Source organism: Ursus arctos, unplaced genomic scaffold (genome assembly GCF_023065955.2).
Source record: "Ursus arctos isolate Adak ecotype North America unplaced genomic scaffold, UrsArc2.0 scaffold_14, whole genome shotgun sequence".
Classification (NCBI taxonomy): domain Eukaryota; kingdom Metazoa; phylum Chordata; class Mammalia; order Carnivora; family Ursidae; genus Ursus; species Ursus arctos.
Window position 1 is genome coordinate 27,999,905 of NW_026622808.1, and position 22,543 is coordinate 28,022,447.

Genomic DNA, 22,543 nt, shown 5'->3' on the forward strand with positions numbered 1-22,543 from the left:
ACTCGTGGTTAGAGCACTGGGGCCAAGTGCTTCTGTTTCCCCGTCTAGATGCATATAGGGGAAACTGGGGCCCCCCCCAAAGGGGTGGGGCCTGGGCCTCTATTCTCCCAGCTTATGGGGCAGACGGTTCTCACCCAGAAGCTTCAGGTCCTTGCGCCACAAAATTCAGTAGTTCTGGGTTCTAATCTTCACCCCTCCCTCTCCCGCCCCCACTTAAAACCGGAAAAGTCTATTTTGCAAACTCCGTAGCGGGCTGGCGGGGGCGGGGGGGGGGGTGCCCCCTCACCGTCTCTAGGCCTGGGAGACACGTGCTGCTGTTGCCACCTGGTGGCCACGGAGGGAATCCGAGACAATTCGTTTAACAATGGGAGGAGCTCGGGGTGGGAGGGGACAGGAAGAGCGCAGATTCAGGGTGTGAAGTGGGGGGCACGCGTTCCTGCTGTGGGGCGTTTGGTGTCAGGAGAAAGGGGGAACCCCAATTCCCGACCTAAGCCCTGGGCGGAGGGCAGATCGACCCCAAGAGGGGCGGAGTTGGGGGGAAGATGCAAGGCTCCTGTGGGGGGGGGGGACCAAATCCCGCTCCCCCTCGGGCCGTGTCTCCCCTTGCCCAGTCCTGACTTTGCAGAGTTCGGAGTGATCAGCCAGTTCTGTCTCCCCCAGACCGGGTGCTCCTGGCGGAGAGATGAATAAATGCGTGTGGCATGAATGAATGAATTCCGCTTCTGGGGGATTTTGAACCGGACATGCAGGCTTTGGCCGGGGCAAGGTACCCAATAGAAGGCTCATTTATTAAGCCGTAGACCCCCCTCGACAGACCTGCGAGTTCAATATTATGCTCACCCCCATTCTACAGGGGAGAAGACTGAGGCTGAAGAGGGGCCATCACCTCCCTCAGAATGCTTAGGGGTCCCCTTGTTTTCCCACGACTAGATCCTTCTCCGAGCCTGGACCCTGCAGTGCAGCAGAAACTCTGTGCCCAGACTCCCCATCAAGTGCTCCTGGGACACAACATCCAGCCTAGGGTCCTAGGATCAGCACGAGCCCCTTTTGGGTCCCCTCCAATCTATTCTACCCTGAAAAGTTCTGTCCCTTCCCCATGGGTGTCCTGGGGTTTGGCAGGTTCCTTTTCTTGGTGGTTCCCAGGGTGCCCACCACAGGACTTGGCACAACCTGTGCTGGGGGGAGGGGAGGGGCCGTGGCCTTGGAGCCTCTGTGGGCGAAATGGGGTCTGCGGCACTCCGCCCAGGTTTGACTCCTGCCGGTGCTGGGTGGCTTCAGGCTAGCCACTTGCTCTCTCTGAGCCTCAGTGGTCATATCTGTAAAATCGAATAGCCATGTACCTCTCGAGGTGGTTATGGGGAATCAGGACATCATGTGAGTGTCTAGACGAACCGGCTGGGTATGAAATGTTTGCTTAATAACCAGCCGCCTTCCTTCTTCCTGCCTGAAGGACGAGGCCAACTCTCCCCTCTCTCTTCCTTAGGCCTCCAGGCCCATTTGCAAAGGGCCACTGCATATGGGGGTCTGTATTAGGTCCCCCAAGGGCAGCAAGAGTCCAGTCACCTGGGCAGGGTTGCCCTCCAGACCATCCTGCCTGCCCAGCCCCAGAGCCCGAGCCTCAGGGTGGCCTTGCACCTGTCTCCTGTCCTCCAAGGGTAGCTCTGCATCCAAGGCCAGCTCAGGAGCACCCCGAAGTAGCTGTGTCTTCCTGAGATGCACAGGTGTGTCCAGGTCAGTTCCCTCACCTTTTTCCCAGGACATGTTCACCACCAAGGCCTCTTTCGGGGACACCTCCTCCGGGAAGTCTGCCGGGCTTGTCCATTGCCAAGCCTAGATAGAAAGGGTGGGGCCAAGGTTATGGGCAGGGCCCTATTTTCCATCCCCTACCCACGTAGAGGGCAGATCAGATTCCTGCTGGCTTAATTCCCTAAAATCCTGAGACTAATATGAGAATTAGCTCTGCCTCAATGACCCCCATTCAGCCCCTTTTAGGAAGCCCCCCTCCCCCCACCCACACACCATTTCTCTTTGGGAAATTATTCCTCCTCTTCTCACCGTTGATGTGGTTGGGCACTGGCCCCACCCCAATTTGAGTGATGGACCTGGGACCTGGCCCAGCCAATCAGAGCACTCTAGCCCCTGATTCCAGCAAGAGGCTCAGGTATGAGCATGTGACCTGTGCTAGGCCTACAGGTGATGGCCTTGAGACTTGCTAAAGTGAATGGGGGAAATGGACACCCTTCTTCCGCTGGGGAAAAGCTGAGTCTGAGCAGGAGGGAAGGCTGAAGGCAGAACAGCAGTCCAGACAAATGGATGCCCAGTCTGGATTCCTAGACCTAGCCATGCCTGAAGGCCACCATCTGGGGAACTCCCCCTCCCCCCCAACCCCATCAGGTTCCCTTTTTGTTGAAGCTACTTTGAGTTGTTTCTGCCGCTAGGAAATGACCCACAGGAGGTTCCTCTCTGGGCCTCTGCTTGTCTATCTGTGCAATAGGACAGGTTTTTGGAGCGCCTATGTCAGTGGTTAGGGGAGAATAAAATGAGTTAATGCATGGGTATTACTCTGTAGAGCCCTGGCCCAGAGTATAGACCCAATAAATAGGACTTTAAATTAGAAAAGGAGCCCTTACCTGCTTCCCCTGGCTGCTAGGGAACTCGACCACAGTGCTGGCACAGGGTGTGGGCAGGGGCGGACACAGGTGCCGTGCAGCCCTGGGGAGAGAAGGAAGCTGGTCAGAGGAGCAGTGTTTTCTACCTCTTCTTACTGTTTAATCGTTCTGACCTACTCTTTCAGCTCCACTAGGTTATAAAGGGAGAATGGATGTGGATTGGAGTTGGGGGCGTGCGGGAGTCTGACAGACCTGGGTTCAAATCCCAGCTCTGCCCCCACTGCTGGATACCTTGGGCCTGACTCTCTGGGCCTCAGTTTCCTCATCTGCAAACTGGGTACAAAGACCGACTTGGTGTGAGCAGTTACCATGATCGCTACTGCTATTACGGATTATCTTGGGGGAGATGGGGCAAGTTACCTGTTCAGGCCGAGGTACCCAAGGACACCCAGGAGAAGGATGCTGGCGAAGCTCCCCAGAGACGCAAGGAGTATGGACAAATCGAACAACCGGGAAACCTGGACTTCTGGGAGTGGGAGAGGATGGTTTGGGGGAGAGGCACCTCCTGCCTCGTACCGCGAAGGGAATTGGGAGGGCTGGACCCTCCATCAACTCGCTGCTGACCGTGGCATGTCGTGGGTCCCTCTGTGCCTGGTTCCTCATGTCTGAAGCAGGAGACCATGGAGCCCACGTGCCCCGTGTCTGCGGGATAAAGGCCTGGCACACAGGGCTCAGGACATGCCCACAGGTCGTGCCCACGTGGTTGCTCCACACCTGCCACCCCACGCCAAGCCTGACTCACTGGTTCTCTTGAGACCAGACTGCACTGTAAGGGCAACAGGCAGGGACCTTGGCAGGAACAGGGATCATTTGGTTTCCAAATCTCCTCCGGCCACACACCCCACCTCCTTATCTTTGTGATAAGAGAGGCACTCATTCATTCATATTCAGTCATTCAATAAATGGCCCCCAGCTCCCCTGCCCCTCCCCTGGAGGCCCCAGGCTGGGGGAGGCAGAGCCTGGACACCAGACACCCTCACCCACTCCCAAGGTGTCAGGCCAGGAAAGAAAGATTATCACAGCTGGGGGGGAGGGGGGCACCAAGGGGAAAGCATGGAAGGCTTCCTGGAAAAGGAAGCTTTTGAGCTGAGTTTTAAGGGTGAATGGAAGTTAGCGGGGAGAACAAACATTCCGGGCAGAGGGGCCTGCATGGGCACGGCAATGGGAGTGTGAAAGAAGGTCCGTGAGGGGAAACTGCGCGAGGAGGAGAGAGTAGAGTGGGCTGGGACGTTCTCCTGAGGGTGATACATGGGGAGCAGGGCCAGGGTGGGGCTGCTTGCTTGCGTGGGATGGGGCAGTGCATGCTGGGTACGGACTAGGCCCCGCCCCCCTACTCACCGGTGCTGAACTGCTGGGGCTGGCTCCAGGCGCCCCGCAGCGTCGCCGTGTCTGCTCGAACCTGCACGATGTAGGCTGTGCCAGCCCGAAGGCCACCAAGCGTGACCTGAGTCTCCGTGGGCTTCACGGGCAGCTCTGTAGGAGGGAGGCAGCCATGGGTCCCCGGGCTCGGGAGGCCAGACTCAGGGGTGGGATGCCCAGGTCCTGGCTGGGCGGCCACACCCTGGGAGTGGTAGTGGGGACTCGAGAACATTTTGCTGAAAACTTTTTTTTTTTTTAAGATTTATTTGTTTTAGAGAGAGAGAGCAAGCATGAGTGGGATGGGCAGAAGGAGAGAGAATTTCAAGCAGATTCTGAGCTGAGCGTGGGCCCTGATGCCGGGCTTGATTTCATGACCCTGGGATCACGACCTGAGCCAAAACCAAGGGTCAGATGCTTAACCAACTACGCCAGCCAGGCACCCCTGCCGAACACTGAATGCATCCATTCACCTCCGTTTATTTGGAGGAATATTCTTCCCCAAAATATTTAGTGAATGATGCCATTTTTCTCAAATTCTGACCTTTGGGGCACCTGGGTGGCACAGTTGCTAAGCGTCTGCCTTAGGCTCAGGGCGTGATCCCGGGGTTCTGGGATTGAGCCCCACATCAGGCTCCTCTGCTAGGAGCCTGCTTCTTCCTCTCCCACTCCCCCTGCTTGTGTTCCCTCTCTAGCTGGCTGTCTCTCTCTCTCTGTCAAATAAATAAGTAAAATCTTAAAAAAAAAAAAATTCTGACCTCTGCTGGCTCTTTGCTCACTCCCCCACCCAGCCCCATCCTCCAAGCTCCCTAAAAACAGCAGGTTCACTCGCACCTCAGGGCCTTTGCACTGGCAGCCCCGCCTCCCCTACCTTGCTCACCCTTTCCCCAGATATCCCCCATGGTTTCCTCTCTCTCCTCCCTCCCGTCTTTAGGCTCAAGATCAGCATTAACTTTGTCCATGATGCTCCCTCGGCGTCCCTAGAACCTCAGCACATAGTAGGACCTCAGCACGTGCTATGGAACTGGATGGCTTTAACAAATAAAGCTCTCCATAAAAATCCTTAAAATGAGAATACAGCTGTTGGCTGTTATCAAGAAGAAAACAATTCCTAGAACCCTAAGTCTATATTCTTTGTATATACATATATTCAAGAGGAATATTCTTCAAAAGAAACTGGAGGCGGGGAGGGGGAATTGGGCAGTTTGGCACATGGTCATTGGCGCATTCATCATCAGCATTCAGACTTTTGGCAAATCGGTAAAGAGGCTGCTTCCAGCTGTCGCAAGCTGAATAAGTCACTGAACCCCACTTGGCCTCCTTTATCCCCTCTAAACGATGGGCGGTCAAGCGGATGGCAGGATTTCTGTGTCTCTGATGCCAGAGCGTCCCCCCAGCATCCTTCCCCGGGATTCCTGCCTTGATGGGTGCTTGGTGAGAAGGCGGAGACACGAAGAGGCAGGTCTTGCTAGCCTGGCCTGCTGCTGCAGGAGGTGGGTGGGTGAGGCCAGATCTGAAAGACTGTGTTCCCGGCATGGAAGGGGGGCCCCCCGGTGTGTGAAATGGCAGGAAACTCCAGCGCTGGTGAGACTTGCCCTGTGTATTCTGCTTTCTTTCCCTCCCAAGGGGCGGGAAGGGGCACCTAACTGAGCCCCAATCCAGGCTTGCTTAACCCTTGGGCAGGAGTCCCTCTCCAGGCCTCAGTTTCCCCATCTGTGAAATGGCCACCGTCATCCTGCTCCATGGGAGTCGAGTTGCCATCCATACACGGAGCCCATTGCGAGCTGCTGCCCGCCGGGCCGTCTTGGGGGTCTGGAAAGGGCAGTCCGGCCTCTTTGAGTCGAACCACTCTTGTTTTAGGGATGGGAAAACCAAGGCCAGGAGAGAGCCAGTGAGGTGCTCAGGGTCCCCTAGCAAGGCAGACGTCCAACCCAGGCCCCTTCTTCCCCCGGCCGGGCCCGCGCTGCCTCACGTACCGGACACGACGTTGCCCTCCTCATCCCGGCAGCGCACGACGTACTCCTTCAGGACCCCGGGGCAGGCGCTCAGCGCGGATGGCGTCCAGTCCACAGACACGGAGTCCTGGCCAAGCTTCTTCACCAACACGTGCTGTGGGCTTCCGGCCCCCGAGGCTGCAAGTAGCACCGTCGCCATGGTCAATGCCAAGAGCCCCGGCTGAACATTCCCTGCCTGCCCAGCCTGGCGCTGTCCAGAGACCCATGGAACCTTGGCAACAGAGTCAGGCGGCCCTGGGTTCGAATCCCAGCTCCACTACTCGGGCCGCATCGCTGCCCCTCTCTGAGACTCCCTTTTCTTATCTATAAAATGGGGCAATACCACTCAGCACGGGGGAGGGAGGAATCTTTGGGATCCCCTGAGACTTCTGCAGGTCTGCCTTCTGGCCAAGGCCTGACCCGGAGTGAGTGCCTCTAAGTGTTCGTTCCCTCCTCCTGACACCGCCACCACCAAGCCCCCCGGAGAGACCACCCTGCAGGTGTAGGCTACTCACCATTGCCCCCAAAGTGGTAGGTGGACAAGATCGTGGACCACAAAGTGGGCTTCTCTGGGCGTGGAGAGGCAAAGATCGTGATGTGGTAACACACCTTCTGCTCCATTGCCCCAGATTCTCTGCTCCAGCTGTGGGTTGCTAGAAGAGTTGGCAAAGCCCAGGCTGGTAAATAGGTTGTATCGTCGCCTCCGCCTCTTTGCACTGGCTGTGCCGCGTGCCGGGAACCCCTAGAGCACTCCTGCTCATGCTTCAGAACCCTTGCCCCACTGCCCCCACTTCCGGGAGCCCTTCCTTCTTCCCCCCCAGCCCATCCCCCACCTGCAGCCCGGTCCGGACTCTACGGGGCCAGGTGCGTCTGGATACAGCTCTGTCTCCCCAGCCTAGGAACCCCTCAAGGGCCAGGCTGAGCCTGAGGTTGCTGGGGGCCCTGGCCAGGCCCAGGGTAGGAAGTGGGAGGGTAAGAGGCTGCCGGGGCTGGAAGGCTCCCCCTTTCTCTCCAGAGGCCTCATTAATTCACCACCAGCATCTTGTAAGCTGCCACCTTCTCTGGCACAGGTGACTGTTTAACAAACACCCTGGGATGTGAGACTCATTACTTATTGGGGTGTAATCTCCCCGGGGCTATAAGCCCTAACATCTCAGGATCCTGGCAGGAGGCTTCAGACCCCCGTGGGTGGGAGGGTCCAAGTCTCAGCCCGTTCCCACCTCTGTGTGACCTCGGGCAAGTAGCAAAACCTCTCTGGGCCCCAGACACCTCACACCCACGTCCCCTAGAGTTTTGAGCCGACCAGGGGCTTTAAGGGAGGAGGCAGGGGCAGAGGCAGGCATGACTGACGTTACGGTACCCATTCCAGTAGGGTCCTGATCCTGGGGCATAGTCAGGGTGCAGTTGGTAAGGTTCCCATGCTGGCTCTGGGACTGCCACTCGATGCAATATGCCTTGGCTCTGGCCTGGGCTGGCCAGTGCATGGTGGTCCCGTTGGCTCCGACACTGATATTCAGAGCCCCTGGTTCTGGAAGGAAATGAGACAGGAACATCAGAACAGCAGCTCCACTCTCCCCAACCCCCCGACCCCCGACCCCCGCCCAAGTCCAAGGCTCCTGCAGCCCCAGCCCAACCTCTCACCAAATTCTGACCCCCCAGGGCTGCGAGTATCTGTACCCAGCTCTGTCTCCTCAGTCCTGGGGGCTGCCGGGCTGGGCGCCAGGCACAGAGGCAGGGGTAGGCTAGCAAGGGCGGTTTGAATGATTAGGTCTCCTCCTGGTCTTACTGTGAAGTCCCTGCCAAGACTCCCACCATCGATACTGCCTGTACTGCTTCCTCCCACCCTGCACCCCCCAGCACCCCCACCAGCCTGGGGAGCATCTCCTGCTCTAGCAGATGCCCGGCCACCCACCACCTGCCTCCCCCCCATGCAGGTGGGTGTGGTGCAGGATGGGCCTCCCTGCCCGAGAAGGAGCTCAGAGGCCTGAGGACACACTCACTTGGTCCCCAGGGCTCCTCTCTCCTGCTCCCCCAGCACGGGCATTGGGCAACAACCTCGGGGAGGCGGGCACTGCTTCCAATTCCGGGGACAACAGCTACCATTTATCGAGCGTCAACTCTGTGCGACAGACAGGTGCTGAGCGCCTCACGGGTGCCACTCTGTGACAAAGTGGCACCGTGATCACCCCAATAATACAGAAACTGAGGCTCAGAGAGGGAGAGCCACTGGCCCACGGGCACACAGTGACCCAAACCAGATCGTGAGCTGACAGACTCGCAGCTGTGCTACCGTGGCAGGTGGCTTCACCTCACTGAACCTCAGCTGTCTCATCTCTGAAATGGACATCACTGTACCAGCCCTGTCCTCACAGGACGGTGGGCCCAGTACCAGGGTGAGCTGAGTGAGGCACACAACAGGCACTAAACTGGAGGCTCCAGAGAACTCAGTCATCAAGATACACACCGTTTCGAAGCAATATTTTTTAAGAATCCAAAAATGAATGCAAAAATATGCCATGAGCACTCTTGGTAATCACCAAATGTGGAAACAGCCCAAATGTTCATTAACGGATAAACAGATAAATACCATGTGGTCCATCCACACAGTGGAATATGACTCAGCCACGAAAAGGAAGTGAAGCCCTGACATACGCTATGGCGTGGGGGAACCTCAAACACGTGACTCTGGGTGAGAGAAGCCGGGCACAAGAGGCCACATGGTGTGTGATCCCATGTATATGGAATGTCCAGGACGGCCAAATCCATAGAGACAGAAAGCAGAGTAGTGGGTGCCAGGACCTGGGGATAAGGGACGGGGGTGGTGGTGGTGACTGCTGATGGGCATGGGGTCTCCTTTTAGGGATGACAGAAATGTTCTGGAACTAGATGGAGGTGATGGTTGCCCATCGTTGTGAGTGTCCGAAACGCCACCTACGAAAGTGGTTAATGCTGCCATGTGAATTTCACATCAATAACATACGTAGATGTATTCACGTGCATGTATACATAAATATAAATCTTGATTTTTTTCCTCATTTGGATAAATATATGTACATCTTTAATCATGTCTCTACATACACATAACGAACAAAGATCAAGATTTTAAATGAAGATAGGCTCAATCGTGTACTTGCACCATCCTGCCTCACTCACCACACCCTGATCCCTGCCCTTGTCCCAGAAAAGTTTATTTACAAAGACAGGTGGTTGGCCTGGGCTGTAGTTTGCCAGCTAGAGTTTTTTAAAATATGGCATTCTAACAACATGTACCTTAATTAGTGATTTTGACACATTTCTAAATTAGACACCTGCTCGATTTTGGTGCTTCACCTGCCTCACCCTAGTCTGGCGGAGGCTCAGAGCAGGTGCTCAGCTCTGAGCGGCCCTCCCGCAGCCCTCCCCGGCCAGAGGCACCTGTGTGGGTGTGGGTTTGGGCAGGAATGTGCCACGTCTGGCTGGGGCCGTGGCCGAAGCGGTTCCGGGAGATGATGGCCAGGTCATAGGCTGCGCCAGAGAGGTCGAGCGGTTTCCTCAGCTGAAAGGTCGCGGTGGACTTGGTCTTACATGTGCAGGATAGCATGTGCAGGCGGGCGCGGTAGGTCACCTCCCCGCCAGAGTTGGACCCGAGGCAGCCTTCTGGAAGCTCGAGCCGGGGCAGCTGTCGTGAATGTGAGAGATGGTTTGTGGAGACCTGAACATGATCATCATCCCCATGGGCCAACATCAGGCTGCAGCCCCTGAATGGACTCATCCATTGACCACAGTCTGTGACATGAGCCAAAAGTTTTTTTAAAAATAAACAAACAAAACAAAACAAAACAAAAAAACCCTCGGTGCTGGCGAGGTTGCTGGGAAATAGGCATTCATGGCCAGTGTGTGTTGGTTTGAGGGGGGGAATAATTTGGCAAAACCCACTGAGAGTCAGGAAAAAAAAATGTTTTTTCCGTCTCTGGACCCAGTTACCTCAAGCCTGGAAACTTTTCCTAAGAAAGGGAATTCAAATGAGAGGAAAGGCAGGAAGCGAAGCTTTACTGCCGCTTTACCGTGCCAGCCCATTAGGGCCCCGGCCAAGTTCGTTACAGTAAAGCCAGTGGGTGAAGCATTTGGTGGTTTTGCCCCTGACTTGGGCAAGAGATTTTCCCTCTGTGCTTCAGTTTCCTTCCCTGTAAAATGGGGGTTAATTAGACTGCTCTTAATGGGTTGCTTGGGGGACTTCAAAGAAATTATCTCCCACCCAGACCAACATGGTCGACCCTGGCCTGCCTGCTTCCATCCTAGTCTCTCACAATCTGTTCCCCCCATGGCAAGCAGGGGAAGTCTGTGAACACCTGAACCCAATCATGTCCCTCCTCTGCTCACACACCCTCCATTGCTCCCCATGACCTGGAGAGTTAAACCCACAGTCCTTGGAGTCCTTGCCACCTCCGTGCCTCTTCCCTCACTGTATCCCATTTGCACACCCCGACTCCAGCCTCTTGTCTCCTTCTCCACAACCCAGGCCACCCCAGCCCTGCTACGACCCATTACCTGCCCGTGCAGGGTCACCTGCCTCTTCCCATCTGGCCGGAGCGCCTCCACTGAGAACGTCAAGGTGGACTGTGGAGAATGTTCTGCAATGGGACGGCAAGACAGTGACGCTGGGGGTGGTCCCTTGCTCACCACCTCCCGCAGACCCTGCCCAAGGACCCGGCACCTTTTCCGTCCCTCCCTTGAAACACGGGATTCCTATGGGTTGTTAAATAGTTTTCAAAATCGGAAACATGGAGATCTAGTCTATGACAATAAACGCCGTAAAACTGTGTACTTTAGAGGCCCCCGGGGGGCTCAGTCGGTTAGGCATTGGACTCTTGGTTTCAGCTCAGGTCACGGTCTTGGGGTCATGGGATCGGGCTCCGGGCTTGATGGGGAGTCTGCTTGAGATTCTCTCTCTCCCTCTCCTTCTGCCCCTCCCCCTGTGTGCACACATGCTCTCTCTCTCTTAAATAAATAAATAAATAAATAAGGTGTTCAAAAACAAAAACAAGACAACCCTGCGCTTTAAAATACTTAAGATGGTACATTTTATATCATGCCCTTTCCACTACAACGTTTGTTTTAAAGTCTGATAATCACTCCTGGAATTGTTTCCCAGCAGATAACGCACCGGGGGCAGGAGGAGACCCCGGGTCACAAGGCCAGGGGCAAATGTTGAGTCACCTCGTCCTTCCTTCCCTCTTGGGCCACATCTCCACTCCGGAGCGGCCCAAACTCCAGCTTCCTGTGTCTTTTGGGAAACTACGTCTTCATGACACAGCCATTTCCCCCTATCAGCTCCCTGTGTGGCTTTATTGTTGTTGTTTTTTTAAGATTTTATTTATTTATTTGTCAGAGAGCGAGAGCGAGCACACAAGCAGGGGGAGCGGCAGGCAGAGGGAGACGCAGGCTCTGCACTGAGCAGGGAGCCCCAGGAGGGACTCGATCCCTGAGATCATGACTTGAGCCGAAGGCAGACACCTCACCGACTGAGCCACGCAGGCGCCCTGTCACTGCCACCTTTTACTAATTTCCACTCATTTCTCCCGCCGCCTTCTTTTTAACCCCGGCCACCTTATTTCTAATACCCACTGCTGTATTTCTAATGCCTGCCCTGGTTCTTCTGGCTCTGAGTGCTCTCACCAGGGGGGATACACACGGGGCTGCTCCAGTTGCTCCAGGGGTTTCCTGGGGCTTCCTGCCGGAGTCGCCTCCGGCGTAGCTGGAATTCCTGGGCTGCGTCCATCTGCCAGGGGCAGAGGCAGGCCTCTGGCGGGGAAATAGGCCAAACATCAAGCTGAAGGGCTGTCCCACACCTGGGGGTGCCTGGGGCGTGGCACTCATCATTTAGGCATCATACACTTATTGAGTGCCAACTGTGTGGTGGGCCCTGGGGCCACAGTGGGAATAGGCCAGGCCCTGTTCTCTTGGGGGCCTCAAGATTTCCCACGCTTACCCCTGCCCTAGGTCGGAGTCGAGGTAAGGCCACCCATTGGGATGTGACCCTGATCAATGGCTTCTCACCCCCAAGGCTGTTTCCTCACCTGCGAAATGGGAATAATCCAATACTGCACTACAGAGTGGGCGAGCAAGCATACAAAGAATTTAGCTCTGGGCCTGGCACACAGTGGGCGCTCAATGAATGCTAGCATGCTGCAGCTGTTGTTGGTACTATTATTCTCACCGAAGCCAGGGTCCTCTCGATGTCTGCAGTCGCCCTAGGACCAGATCATATATATGTATACATAGTTTTACCTTCTGGCGTTGAAAAAAATATTCGCTCTTTTACCATTTTATTTTATTTTTTAAAAAGATTTTATTTATTTATTTGACAGGGAGAGAGACAGCCAGCAAGAGAGGGAACACAAGCAGGGGGGGTGGGAGAGGAAGAAGCAGGCTCCTAGCGGAGGAGCCTGATGTGGGGCTCGATCCCATAACGCCAGGATCACGTCCTGAGCCGAAGGCAGACACTTAACGACTGAGCCACCCAGGCACTCCTTTTACCATTTTAAACAATTATTCTAAGGGCAATGTGGAAGCTTGGATTAGATCCAGAAACAGAAAGGGGACATTTGTTTCAAAAAAAAAAAAAAAAAAAAAGACAGCCATGGAAAAATGGGTGATATCTGAATAACCTCTGCAGTTTCGTGCCTAGCAACGTGCCAACGCTCATCTCAGTTAGAACAGACGCACTCAAGAATGTAAGACGTCCGCATGTGGGGAAGCTGGGGGGCGTTTCTAGGGGAGCCGGCTACTTCCTTGTAACTTTTCTGAAAATCTAAGATTATTCCCAAAGTAAAAGTTTGCTTCAAAGATTTTAGGAGGCAAAATTATTATTCTGTCCTTTCCTACAAACATTCTTTTGGAGGGAAAACCTGTATGTCAGTGGCGTGGGGGTGAGGAGAGTCAGGTTTAGGACCCAGCCGGCCCCACACGCCCTGGGTGATGGGGAGAGGTTCCCCAACACCCTGAACTTCAGTTCTGTCCTCTGCAAAGGGGGGGTGGTGAGGGTCTGCTGTAGAGTGTGCTTAGGGGGCTGGAAATAAAACAGAGAGAGATGCCCCTCCCCAGCAGGGGTCCCATATCACCTGCCTCTGACTGATCCCATTCAGCTGATGGGGTCACTGAGGCTCAGGGGGGCCCAACACTGGAAGGAAGATGGGGCTGACGCTGGGATGGCTCCCTGGCTTTCAAGATGCTCCCAGTCTGAGGGAGGAGGAGATGCCACAATTCAGAGGCTGGAGGTCCCTGTCTCTCCCCATCTAGGGGCTTCTCGGGGCCTAAGCGAGGGCTGAGGTTTCTTGCAGGCCCCACCTGCTCTGTGTGGGGGCAACAGAGGGGGCAGCAGAAAGTAGCTGCAGAATGAATGAAGATTGGCAGAAGACACACAGATGGCCAACAGGTGGGTGAACCGTGTTCAACATCACGAATCACCACGGGAGTGCAAATCAAAACCACAACGAGATAGCGCCTCAGTTAGAACGACTATCATCAAGAAGATACAAGACGGGGGCGCCTGGGTGGCTCAGTCGGTTAAGGATCTGCCTTCATGATCCCATGGTCCTGGGATCGAGCCCCGCATCAGGAGCCCGCTTCTCCCTCTCCCTCTGCCAGCCGCTGCCCCTGCTTGTGCTCTCTCTCTCTGTCACATAGATAATAAATAAAATCTTAAAAAAAAAAAAGGACTACAATATGATCTAGCCATTCCACTTCTGGGTTTTTATCTGAAGGAAATGACACTAACTCAAGATATATCTGCTCCCGTGTTTACTGCCGCGTCACGTACGGCAGCCAAGATACGGAAGCAACCTAAGTGTCCGCTCGTGGGCGGATGAATGGAAAAAGAACGTGTGGTGTGTGTGTATATATATACAATGGAATATTATTCAGCTGTTAAAGAAGGAAACCCTGCTATGGGTGACAATGTGGACGGTCCCCGAGGGCATTACGCTAAGTGAAATAAATCAGAGAAAGACAAATACCACAGGATCGTTCACACACAGGATCTAAAGCAAAACAAAATGGAAATCATAGACACGGAGAACGGACTGGTGGTCCCCAGAGGCAGGGGGTGGGGTCAAAAGGCACAAACTTCAGGTACAAGATAAATAAATCCTGGGGATGGCATGTACCGCATGGTGACTGTAGTTCATAATACTGTATGATGCACATGCAAGTTCCTGGGGAGTAGATCTTAAAACTTCTTACAAGACAAAGGGTTTCTACTTCACGTGGTGATGGATGGCAACTAGACTAATCGTGATCATTTCACAATATATACAAATGCCAAATAATTATGTTGTACACCTGAAACCAATATAATGTTGTATGTCAATTACATCTCAAAAAAAAAAAAAAAGAAGGGAAGGAGGGAGGGAGGGAGGAAGGGAGGAAGGGAGGAAGGAAGGAAAGAAGGGAGTGGAAGAGCAGCTTCCTAGAGAGGCGGCCCTTGAGCTGGACCCTGAAGATCAACTGGATTCTCATCTGCTCAGATTGAGAAGAAGGCGTGAAGATGGGGGAGACTACATGGGCAAAGGCAGGGTCTGGAAATGCAGGGCATGGGCAGAGAATGATAGCCATTCGGAGGGGACCAGGGGAACCACGAGGAGGGTGAGGGTACCTGGGGCCAGCTGAGGAAAGGATGCCCCCCTGAAGGTAATAGGGAGCTATGGAGGGTGCGTGAGCAAAGGAGGTCACGATGAGATCTGAGTGTCAAAGAGACTCCAGAGGCTACATACAGGGCAAGAGTGGAGGCCAGGCAGGAGGGGTGATGGATGTAGAGATGGTGAAACTGATTTGGGGGTGAAGTTCCCCAAAGAGAGGCCTGTGTTGTCTCTTGACCTGGGGAATAAACTCACCAACTTCCACAGGCTGCCAGGTGTCCGGTAGCGGAACTGTACCTCGGCGCCATCCTGGCGGGCTGGGGTCTCCCACTTCAAGAGCACCTTCCCTGCGGACCCCGACACGGTGATGTCTCCAGCTTGCGGAGGGTCGTATTTAACTGGAAGCAGAGGTGGGGGTTGGGGAGGGGAGCCAGCATAGGTGTGAGTTATTGGTCCTGAAAATTTCAGAAAATCTGCCCCCCTCCCCAGCCCAGGGTAACTGACTGAGTCCCCAGGATGTGCGTCAGGGAAATCCTTACAGGTTCCATCTAAGCCTGGGATTCTATGGATCAAAGATTCAAGACTCATACCTAGGATCCTTAGACGTTTTAACTCTTTAAAACATTGACGCTCCTTATAGCAACACTATGGTGAGATGGGCACTTTTGTGAGTTGCTGACAAGAGGATAATTAATTGGGTCTATTTTTTTAGAGGACTATTAGGGTAATCTTACTAATTTTTTAGACACTGGCCTGAAGAGAAACATCTATCATTCTTTCTGCATCTTGGTCATACCATGCCTGATTCTACCTCAGGGCCTTTGCACTTGTTGTGCCCTTATGCCCTCTGCCTGGAACACACTTCCCTTCACTTTATTCTTGTTGGATCCTTTTTATCTTTCCGGGCTCAGCTTGAGCTGGAAGCCTCCTTGACCTCCTTGTAGGATCTCATCATATGTAATAATCATTCCTGTTCATCACTCTCTCTTGAATCTGGGCTCCATGAGAGCAGAGACAGGGCCAGGACTCCAGGGAGGCAAGAAAGACAAGGTTATACAAAAACACCATCAGAGCCTGTCTTCATCTTAAAATTTGATATTTTGTTCATTATGGATTTTTTTGGCATTAATTTTGATTTTTTAAAATATCGCTTTATAGAATTATTTATACTGACTACTGAGTTTTTTGGCTCCTCGTTATAATTTTGTGCCCGAGGCAGGTTCCTCCCTCTCCTCACCCTAATCCCAGCCCAGAGCTGCACACTTTGCTGGCCTCGCCCATGTCCCCTGTGACTCAGCCTAGCACACAGTAGCCGCTCAAATACTAGATGTTAAATGCATGTGGTTGTGTCGTGAAAACAGATATTAAAGACCCAACAAGGTCCTAGCAGGTTTACGGTTTCGGGGAGATACCAGAAGCAAGCTAAGTATCCAGCAGCTGGGGATTGGTGGCGGGATCGTGAAAAACTCTGCCATGTCCCACAACCGTGTTCTATGTGGACATCGTTGGCATTATCAAGCCCCCGGCCCAAATCCCCGCAGGTCCAGGCTCAGGGACCAGAGGCTTCTCTGGGTGAGGAAGGGGCAGCAGGGAGGAGGAGGAGAACAGGGCGCTGACCTGTGCTATGAAGGCTCAGTTCGATCTCAGGCGACCTGTGCGTCCGGTTCTCGGCTCGAGATTCCACCCAGAGCCTGACAGTCTGGAGCACGGCTACGCCGTCCTGGTCAGAGAACTGCAGGCTGGTGGCCGAGCCCGCGGCAAAGTAGCAGCAGGGCCCATTCCGGAGGCTGCACGAAGGGAGTGTTGGTGCTGAGTTTGGGGTCCTAGGGACCCGCAGGGTGGCTCAGAAGCCCCAGCAGATAGTGCGTGTCACATCCCAGCATTTTCTTCTGCCCTTGCCCCCCCCCCCCACCAGCCTGGGGACTCTATGGGGATCAGCCTGCAGCTGAGGGGTTTGGGGGACCCCAGAATCTTGCAAGATGGGCTGCCACAGGCAGAAGGAAGAAACGAATGAATGGGTAGAAGGATGGACAAAGGAGTGAGCGGGTGAAGAGGAAGGAAGGACTAAAGGGGCCCTAATCGCCACCCAATCTCGATGCCCACTTACACTGACCACCGCCCTCCCCGCCAAAGAGTCCCCTCCTCCGCTTCTCACATGAGACACTGAGCCACCAGGAAGAGCAAGGACCCTGCTGAGATCACACCTCTGAGAGCAGGGGCATGGGGGTAGGAGCAAGTGTGGGATGATGTGTGAGGGTTTGGGGACGGGGGCAGGGTCCTCACCAGCACCTCAGGAAGTGGCTGACCCCAGCCGTGGGGCCCTCATACTGCCAGGAGCATTCATAACCAGCGCTGACTATCCGGTAGCAGTTCAGGTCCCTGGGGCCTGAAGCCGAGCCTGGAGGAGATCCCAGGGGTTTGAGAATGGACCCAAAGTGGGGAGGGGGCCCTCCTTGCTGATGCGTGCTCAGGATGACTCTTTGTGACATTTAAGTAATCCCGTGTCAACCTCAGCCTCAGCCCACTCCCAGCACCCTCCCTGTGCCCTCTGCTCCTGTCTCCTGTCTTCTCCCCTGCTCACCCTGCTCCAGCCACACCAGCCTTTTCACCAATCCTCAGACACACCAGGCTCGCTCCCACCTCAGGGCCTTTGCACATGCTGTGCCATTTGCCTGGAGTGCTTTTCCCCCAGATCTTGACATTCTAGTTTCTCCTTCAGTGTCACCTCCTTGACCACCAGCCCACCTGAAGCAGCCCCCTCCTCCAACCCCCACCTTCCTCTGGCTTCTCATAGCACATAGTGGAATGCTCTCTGTGCCCCTCCCACACTAGGCTGTGACCCCAGGAAGTCAGATGGGCTTGCAGCCGATTCTTTCATGCCTAGAACTGTGTCTGCACACAGTAGGCGCTCGGTAAATAGTTTTTGCACAAAAGAATGGATGAAATGCCTGCTCGGTGGCAGACCCTTGGTGGGGTACCCCAGGACACCCGAGCTTGGTGAGGACAGGATAGTAGGCTGTCTGACAGTAGGCGGATGGTGGGGTAGTATCTCGGGTGGGTGGGAGGGAGCTAAGGGAGGAGCTGCTGGGGAAGGATCAGTCAGAACCCAGCATGACCTCTCCCCACAATGGAGAGCTGTCCCAGACCTGAGTCTGCATCCGGATATGGCAGGTCCTGAAAACAGCACTGACCGGTACTGCAGGCTTCAGCTGCAAAGACAATGAGGAGATAATGACATTCCCAGTCTTTCACTGCATGGGGGAGGGGTTCAGGCTGGGGGCTGGCCAAGGGACCATCCATCCACCCATCCGCTCTCCCATCTATGGACCCACCCACCCGTCCTCCCATCCATTCACACCTGCAGTCTTCCACCCATCCACCCATCCTGCGTGCATGCATTCATCTGTCCTGCTATCCATCCATCCATCCACCCTTCCATCCATCCACCCATCAACCCAACCCTCCACCCGCTCATTCATTCACTCATCAACCTCTTGGGCTGCTCTTCCAAGCAGGCTAGGCTCCCCATCCTCCTCCCTGTCTCTGGTCTCCAGCCCTGCCTGACCTCTGAAGGCCCTGAAACCTTGCTGATCCTCAGTTTACAGCGAGGGAAACTGAGGCACAGAGAGACAAAGTAGTGACTTGAGGTCACACAGCAGCAACAGCAGAGCTGGAATGAGAGTTCAAACCCAGTCATCTGCTGGGGTCTGGGCTCCTTCCCATCTGATTCCACAAGATGGAGAGAGAGTATGTGCAATTATTTAATATAATAGTGTAAGATAGACTATAAACATAATCAATTATCATGTATATCAATTATACACATACTTGTCCTTATCCTTTTCTTTTTCTTTTTTTTAAAGATTTATTTATTTATTTGACAGAGAAAGAGAGAGCACAAGCAGGCAGAGCGGCAGGCGGAGGGAGAGGGAGAAGCAGGCTCCCCAACGAGCAGAGAGACTTGATGTGGGGCTCGATCCCAGGACCCTGGAATCATAACTTGAGCCGAAGGCAGACGCTCAACCAACTGAGCCACCCAGGTGCCCCTCCTCATCCTTTTCTTAGCATTTCTCGCAGAACTCCGGGAGTGGGAAAGATTCAGAGATTTGGCCCATTCTAAAGAAGACAAAGCCAAGACCAGAGCAGAGATGCCCAAGTTTGACCCCAGAAGCCAGTCTCCCATTTGACAGAGGGACAGCCTGAGGCACAGAGACACAGAACCTACCCCAGAACCCAGGTCCACAGCCCCGCACACACATGCCCCCCAGCAAGAAGAGCCGTGGTGTCAGGGTGGGGCACTCACCACCTCGCCCTGGGAGCAGGAGCAGAAGGAGGGGGACCAGCCTGGCCCACACCTGCCCCATGGAGCCCACGCAGAGGCCTACAGCCCCGGATGAACTTCTGCCAGCCACCCTGTCCTCGCCCCTGAACGTGTTGAAGCTGAGTAAGAAAGAAGACTTAAAAGATTAAAAAAAAAAAAAAAAAAAGGTGTCATGGCCCCTCCTGGCAGAAGTCAAACTGAAAGAGAAACCCAGGAAGTCAGCTCAGTCGTGGCGGCCTCATCCCGGCCACAAACTCACCCATGGGGCAAGTCCGACTCGGGGCCACGGATCTGGGGGTCTAATCCGCTGGCCCAAGCCCTCGCTGGCCACAAGGTGCCAGCCCCATGAGTAGCCTGCTTCTCTGAGCCCTTGTCCTGGTCTCCAGCCCTCTCCCGCTGACTTCCGAGACTCAGGTGCCAAACGGGAGACCTGTGTTCTTGGATGTCTGGGTTCACTCTCCCAACAAATCGGTATCAAATGTTTGCTCTATGTTGCTCACTCCCCAAATGCTCACCTCCCCATTTCCCAAACTCCAGCCCCAGGGCACCCTGGGTTCCGGCTCCTGAAGAGCCCCTTTGCTTCCTTCAGACTAAGGTTTGTGTCTTCTCTGCATGTGTTTCTTGGCATCTGGGGGGTCTCAGTTTCTATATCTTTCTCCCCACTGTCTAGAAAGTTCCAAAACGTCCATGGACAAGGACTGAGCCATGCTACAAAGTGGATGGACCTCAAAAACGTCGTTCTGAGGGAGAAGAGCCAGACAAAACAGCCCACATGTTGTATGATCCCATGTACATGGAACGTCCAGAACAGGCAAATTCAAAGACGCAGGAAGATGAGTGGTTGCCAGGGGCTGGGAGGTGGGGGTTGGGGAGTGACTGCTAACGGGACGAGTGCGCCTTTGGGGTGATGAGAATGTTCTGGAACTGGACAGAGGTGATGGTTGCAGAACATAGTCAAAGTTCTAAATGCCGCTGAATTATAGATTTTAAGATGGTTAATTTTATGTTATGTGATTTTCACCTTAAAGAAAAATATTCATGGAACACAGGGAGACTAACGAGCATGGTGAAGGTCTCTCCCGGAAGAGCATCTGGGAACTGTGGCCCAGGTGGGCTGGGAGAAAGCCCAGTCTCAGAGGAGTCCTGTCCCCGGGGGCAGCTGGGCCAGTCAGGGTCAGGCGCCCAGGAGGCCATGAGGTCAGAGCCATGGGAACAAAGAGGCAGTGTCCCAGGCCTGGCACAGTGGGGACGGGGACCCCGTGACCCCGCACAGAGCAGCCTTCACTGGTGGTAGGGCCCAGGCCAGGCCAGGGGGTGGAGTGGGCTGCGGGACTGATGCATGAGGCCTGGGGGAGGGGCAGAGACAGAGAGAGACAGAGACAGATTGAGAGAAACATAAAGAAAGATGGAAGAGATGGTTAGAGATAGGGCCAAATGCTTGGCCTCCTCTCAAGGGTCCTGAGACCCCTACCCCAGGAGATACCATCTATGTGTCCCATTTCACAGATGGAGAAACTGAGCCCTGAGGTGCCCAGACCCCTCGAGTAGCCAGCTGCACATGGAGAGATGTACTCAGACAGAGCACCCCCCCCCCGGGGGGAGGCTGAGCTTTGCATCTTTGGGAATAAGCCTCATGCCCCAGGGCTGCCCCACCACCAAGGCTGGCCCCTCCAGGCCTCAGCTACCCCATCTGCAAAATAGGCAGTCGTGAGGATAAAGGAGGGCTGAGCTCCTGGCAGGTAATGCTCACCAGACAGCCAGTATAATTAATCATTGTTTGGGGGGCCCCCAGTGGCCTCTGCTCTAGTTGCAGCTCTTTCCCAGCCCCCCAAAGTCAGAGCAGCCACTGGAAAGACATTGAGGGAGGGAGAGGAGTGGAGGAGGGGGCAGAGCTGGACACAGATGCCCCCAGCTCCTTGGCATCAGGGCTGGGTGCAGGGAGGGGCAGAGGCTGGGAGGGATCCCAAGGGGGAGTCAGGAGGGATGCCCAGAGAAGGGGGCTCTTGAACTCGTTTATAGAAAGAGCATTCCTGGCAGAGGGCACAGCAGAAGCAAAAGTTCAGGAACGTGCTTTGGGGAACATCAGGATGAACACGGCAGGTCTGGGGCTCCACAGGAGAGATGAAGGTGGTAAGGTAGATGGGGACCTCAGGTGCCATGCTGAGGGGCTGGGCTTTCTCCCAAGGGCACTGGGGAGCCATAGCAGATGTGTGAGCAGGACTCTAGTCACAGATGAGGTGGTGCTTCAACCCATATCAGAGTCAGGATCTGAAGCTTGCCCCGAGGTTCACCACACTTCCCCTTCCCCATGCCAAAGCTGCACTCCCACCTCCCTTGGCCTGCCTGCCCCCTACTCCAGGAAGCCCTTAGGGTCCCCTTATGGGCCCCTCCCTACTGTCCCAGAAACACAGCCGGAATATGCCTCTAGGGCTGCCCCACTTTCAGATGCCTCACTAGCTGCGGGGAGGGGGAGGCAGGAAGGACTGGGTTAAAAGGGGCCTCCGGAAATGGAAATCGTGACAGGAGGGACCACAGAATTTCCCCACCCCCTCTGTTTCCGTTTTCTTCCAGGGCAAGTGACCTGCTGTCGGAGGAGGGGGGCTGAGCTTCTTTCCAAGTGGCCACGAGACCCTCATGCCCCCAGAGAGCATCAAAGGAGAATGTTGAAGGATAAGTAGGAGTTGGCAAGGAGAAAAATCTGTTAGTTTATCAAACACATCATTCACCAATAAGAACATTCCTCATTCATTCAACCAGAACTTTCTGATGCCTCCAGGGGATCATTTGAGGATGTTGTAAAGAATACACAGAAAGGGCGTCTGGACGTCTGGACGGCTGAGTTGGTTGAACATCTGACTCTTGATTCCGGCTCGGTGGTGATCTCGGGGTCGTGGGATTGAGCCCTGCTTTGGGCTCTGTGCTGGGCACGGAGTCTTTTTGTCCCTCTCCCTCTCCTCCTCCCACTGCTCTTTCTCTCTCTCTCAGATAAATAAATAAATAAATAAATAAATAAATAAATAAATAAATAAAATCTTAGAAAAACAAAAAAAGAATACACAGTAGGTTGGGACACCTGGATGGCTCCGTTGTTAAGCACCCAACTCAGGTCTTGATCTCAGGGTGATGAGTTCAAGCCCTGCATTAAAAAATATATATGTGCAGAAGGTTATCAAGAAACTAAACTCTTGTATTCATTCAACGATCCCACTCCCTGATGCCCCTTAGAGACATTTGAAGAGGGTTTTGATGGATGTGTAGAAGCTCACAGGAAAAAATGTATTCATTCAATCAGTGTTCTCTGATGCTTCTCAAAGAAAATTTGAAGTGGGTTTTGAAGGATGCATAGGTGTTCACCATGGGAAAATTTCACTCATTGATTCATTCAGTCAGTCAGTCAGTCAGTCAGTCAGGAAATGTCCCCTGTTGCCCATTGAAGGTGTTGTCTTGGAAGTTCTATATAGTTCTCCAGATGCAGCAGGTGCATTTAATACCTCTCTGGTCCCCCCCTCCCAACAGCTCCCCATTTGCCTGGTCCAACCACCGCAGGTCCAGGGAACCTGTCTTCCCTGGGATTCCAGTCCAAGTCCC

At 54.2% G+C, this 22,543-nt stretch overlaps 1 protein-coding gene across 1 annotated transcript; it reads right to left on the reverse strand.

The window, feature by feature from the left end:
• Window positions 1–1,559: 1,559 nt before the first annotated feature.
• IL12RB1 (interleukin 12 receptor subunit beta 1) lies at window positions 1,560–19,039 on the reverse strand. The gene is given in 17 exon segments (XM_026500508.3): window positions 1,560–1,643; window positions 1,645–1,830; window positions 2,631–2,712; window positions 3,030–3,135; window positions 4,008–4,142; window positions 6,002–6,157; window positions 6,535–6,672; window positions 7,380–7,547; window positions 9,434–9,677; window positions 10,547–10,629; window positions 11,675–11,800; window positions 12,216–12,249; window positions 14,890–15,032; window positions 16,252–16,421; window positions 16,918–17,032; window positions 17,781–17,843; window positions 18,938–19,039. Coding segments are annotated over 17 exon segments (2,094 nt in total). The 5' UTR covers window positions 18,999–19,039.
• Between the last annotated feature and the right edge of the window lie 3,504 nt (window positions 19,040–22,543).